A 4502-nucleotide genomic window follows, 5' to 3' on the forward strand; every position below is an offset into this window, starting at 1 on the left:
CCCACACCCAATTGGGGGTGTGGCCGGCCTGCAAACCCCAGTGGCCCCTCACCTGGTCGGCCCACCCTGAGCGGGGACCCCCACCCCGCTAGGGCCCCCATCAGGGAAAGCCAGCTGGCCCCCACCCATGCACCAGGCCTCTATACTATATAATAAAAGGGTAATATGCAAATTGACCCTAATGGCAGAACAATCAGAATGACTGCTGGACCAGTCACTATGAGGCACATTGACCACCTCGGTGGCTGGCAGGCTCCAATCTCCTGATGGCAAACGGGGAACTGGGGTTGGGTGGCGGGGTATGCGGGTGGTGCCAGGCCAAGGCCTCCGCCCCGCTGGTCACCTCTCACACAGAGGGCGACACATGGTGGGGGCAGGGCCGGCGAGTGGGTGGGAACAGCCAACCTCTTGGTCCCTTCCCCTGGCCGCCAGGCACTGATCACCCAATGGCAAATGGGGAACCGGGGATGGGTGGTGGCGGGGGGTGGGGCCGGCTGTGGGCAGCTGGGGAAGATGGCCCTGATGGCAGGCCAGGCCTAGGGACCATACCCACGCATGAATTTCGTGTGCAGGGCTCTGTGATATAAAACTGAGGAATTAGGGATTTCAGAAACTCACAATTGGCTCTAGGCCAGTGGTTCCCAATGTGGGGCACACATCCCCAAAAGGGGCAATTTTATTTTTAAGGGGGGCAATTTGAGAATGAGTTATTAACAGTGAATTTTCTGCATTTCTTATGGTTCTAGGGGCCTCACAGACATATTTATGCATTTTAGTTCTCTACTATATGTTTTGAAACTTTATTTGCTATTTTTCATGTCACTTCTTATTATTTTTTAAACAATTTCTTAGTGATTTCTTCCTCAACACTTCAACTGTCCTTTTGTTCCTTTAATTTTCTCTTTCATGGATGCCATGTTCTTTGGAAGCTTGTTAGACCAAGTTAATAGCCTTTTAGGCTTCCTCCATGTGAATAGGAGTTCACTTTTTGAATAAGAATTTTATGTCACGGTGGGGGGCGGGGCATCAGGATTTTAGACATGCTTAGGTGGGGTAAGGCCAAAAATAAGTTGGGAACCACTGCTCTAGACCCATTAGCTGTCCAGTTAACTCCAGTCACGGAATCTTCATCAAAGAGGGATGGATACAATAGGTAAGAAATTAACAGGAGAGCAGCCCTTGGGAGTTTAGACTACCATTAAACCGGAGGCTGGACAACCCATGGTGGCAGCGTCCCAAGGCCTCACAGGTCATTTCATGCCACTAGTTTTCTCCTTTACACACATGGAAAGTGCCTGGTTACCACCAGCGATGCACTGGAGTTGACTTATATGGACAGAATTGATTACAGAGGGCTCTTCCCAAGCCCTCCTCCAATGATTTCAAGTTGGTAGCTTGAAATTGGACCACGGTGAGAGTATTTACACCGTGGAAATTGGCAAATGCTCCATACAAGTCACCTTCTCCCACACCCCAAACAGAGCCAGTTGTCATGGATACCATCCAGGTTCATCTTTCTCAGCTTTCACAAGGCTCTCAACTTTGTCGCTGAGAAAACCCCATGGACCCGCTTGGCTCACTGACCTGGGCTCGGTTGGTGTACAGCACCTTCATGTCCTTCAGCTTCTCCAAACCCTCACTGTAGCAGAGGATGGCCGTCTCGTAATCGCCTCTGACAAATGCCTCATTCCCTTTTCCTTTGAGGGCTATGAGAACAAGTCATACAGGTGAGCTCTCTACACACTGCAAAATGCTTTCAGATTTTATTCCCCTGATTTCCGACCGTACTCTGAAGGGCACAGCTTATATCCATCAACGGGGACCTGTCACTCGTGTCTCTCTCAGATAGTTCAGGATTGGCTTCTTTAAGGATTTCTTTCTCCAAATTCACCCCAAATCTTCTAAGTAGCTTCTCAGAAAAAGTAAATGTTCCTGTCTCAGGAACTGAGAACCATTCCAAGCTTGCCACAAAGACCAAGTCTACACATCCGATGTCATAAAAAGGGTCAAACCACGAATTTTCCAGCAAATATGCTATCATTCAGTCTGCAGCTCACGTGCCACTGGGTGGTATAAAGTCAACGCTGAAAGCATTCTGTCATGTGTGCTCCCCCCACACGCAACTTGTATTTCTTTTCATTTCTCCTCTCCCTTCTCATACCTTTGGTTTCTAGTTTCATTTTTCTTTTTTACCTCTTCATCTATGCCTCAGGCTAGCCAGTGTACCTCACTCCCATGCCTCCCTATGTTCCCAGTGCCATTTAGCACTGCTCAATCTGACCTGCCAAGTCTGCCCACATGCTTAGGAAACAGACTGGACTGTGGAGGCTGACCGACAGCTATGTCCTGCTCCCTGATCGCTGCATCAGGGTCAGGAGACAGGCCACCAATGGTTCCTGCCTGGTCAGGTCCCTCTGCCGAGGTCCACCTGAACCCACCCACTGGGAGTCCTGATGTCCTCAAACATCAGCAGATAGACTGGTTCCAGCACAAATCATTCCAGCTATGGAAAAGCGAAGGCTGACAATTACCATCCGCTAAGGCTCTGTTTTCCTTTCTTCTCTTGGCTCGTTCCTTTGCATCCTTCTCCACAGATGCCAAGAAGGCCTCTGACAGCAGAATAATTTCAAATATTAAAAAGAAAAATCCAATACTAAAATCAGTTCCTTATCTCACATTTGGAAGACAGCTACTTTAAGGTGTTAGGGCCACACTCTCATGCATACACATGTAGGCACACACACATAACTAAAATGAAATCATCTTAATTTGACATGGTAATCTGTCATGTATTATTATACATGATGGCTATGTCTATGCTTCAAATTTGAATTATGACTTTAAAAAGAGTTTTTCTCTGAAGCCTCACTTTTTTGTTCTATTTAGCATAATGAGCTTCTGAGCTGAGCAACAAAAACGATCTGATCCCTTGAGCAGCTGAGTGTAAACTGGAAGATACAGAACAACTGAATTCAGTTCACACAAAAGATTGAGCGGGGAAAAGAGAGAAGCCTCCAAGCTGTTCCCTCTGACTACCAGCCACAGAACTGGGTGACCAGTAGGTTTTTGCTCATGGGATGTTTGTAAACCCAGAGGCTATAATTTAAGGGTCTGGAAGCTGCAGCCAGTAAATAAATAATGATCCTAAATAAGTCATACACATTGGGAAGAGAGATGCCGCCCTTACCTGCGTTCATTTCATCTGCGTTCTGCAGGCCACAGGTTATCATAAAAGCAAAGAAACAAATTTCAGAAACAATGCTGACTAATAAGTATGCAATTACACATGGAGACTAGGTCATTCCCTTTAACAAACCCAAAGGACTGTTTAAAGATGACCAGAGGGAGCAAGGGAAAAAAAAATCAGGGTTTATACTTCCTTGTGGAAAATACATCTAGTGAATCTGAAAAAAAAACCACAAACTGTCAGCCTCAGCAGACAGTCTGAGATTGAACTACTCCCTGCTCCGCCTCAGCACAGACCCTTCACTGTGCCTAGGTATATAAGTTCCAACAGAAAAAGGCAACCTTCCCAGGAGCTTGTGGAGGGCTGATTGTGGTCTTGTTCAAGGTGGTCCTGCATCCATCCTCGTCTTGGTCTTCCTCTGTGACCAGTAGCCTCTTTTCTGTCTTGAAGATTGCTTTCTCTTGTACAACTGGGTCATCAGAATTCATCTCCTGGATTAAACTGGCTAGAGAACAAGTTAGACGTGAATCATTCAAACTAGGTCTTCAATAGGAAAGACGGTTCACTAGAAAGCACAGTGTGGAGCAGGCATAGGAAGAACTCTTATTTTTCCAGCTTTATTGAGATACAATGTGTATATATATATATATATAATATATATATATATATATATTCCTAAAGCAACCATTACGACCGGGCTCTATGATGCACACTGACAGCCAGGGGGCAGATGCTCAATGCAGGAGCTGCCCCCTGGTGGTCAGTATGCTCCCACAGCCAACTTCCCTCAGCCAGCCAACCTCCCATGGTCCTTCCCCCTGGCTGGCCAGCCCTGATCGGCCCTGATTGCCGGCCAGGCCAAGGGACCCCACCGTGCACAAATTCATGCACCGGGCCTCTAATCTATATACATAAAAGGCTAATATGCAAAGTGTACCCTCGGGAGTTCCACCAGGAGAACGGGAGTTCAATCACTTGCTATGATGTGTGCTGACCACCGGGGGGAGGTGCGGAATATGGCAGGTGACCAGCAGTGGTGGCACACAGATGGCGAGGGGAGGAGGAGGCGGAGAGGCAGGGAGACGGGGAACCTGATCGGCCCTGATCGAAGGCCAGGCCTAGGGACCCTACCTGTGCACGAATTTTGTGCACCGGGCCTCTAGTTGACATATAACATGGTGCAAGTTAAAGGTGTACACTAGTGACTTGATACATATTGTGAAATGATTCCTACTATAAGCTTAGTTAATGCATCCATCTCCTCATATAATTACTTTTTTTCTGTGTGGTGAGAACATTTAAGATCTACTCTCTT

General features: G+C 47.2%; 1 protein-coding gene across 2 annotated transcripts in view; it reads right to left on the reverse strand.

The window, feature by feature from the left end:
- TTC12 (tetratricopeptide repeat domain 12) overlaps positions 1 to 3684 on the reverse strand; it is a 38248-nt gene extending 34564 nt beyond the window's left edge. For both annotated transcript variants that reach the window (XM_023757926.1, XM_023757925.1), the window contains exons 1-4: positions 3529 to 3684; positions 3188 to 3209; positions 2532 to 2609; positions 1585 to 1706 (exon numbers count right to left, since the gene is read on the reverse strand). In XM_023757926.1, coding sequence (XP_023613694.1) covers positions 1585 to 1706; positions 2532 to 2609; positions 3188 to 3209; positions 3529 to 3675 — 369 coding nt within the window. In that variant the 5' untranslated portion in view covers positions 3676 to 3684. The remainder of the gene's footprint in view (positions 1 to 1584; positions 1707 to 2531; positions 2610 to 3187; positions 3210 to 3528) is intronic.
- Positions 3685 to 4502: the final 818 nt, after the last annotated feature.

The sequence above is a fragment of the Myotis lucifugus genome, unplaced genomic scaffold, assembly GCF_000147115.1.
Source record: "Myotis lucifugus unplaced genomic scaffold, Myoluc2.0 scaffold_117, whole genome shotgun sequence".
Classification (NCBI taxonomy): domain Eukaryota; kingdom Metazoa; phylum Chordata; class Mammalia; order Chiroptera; family Vespertilionidae; genus Myotis; species Myotis lucifugus.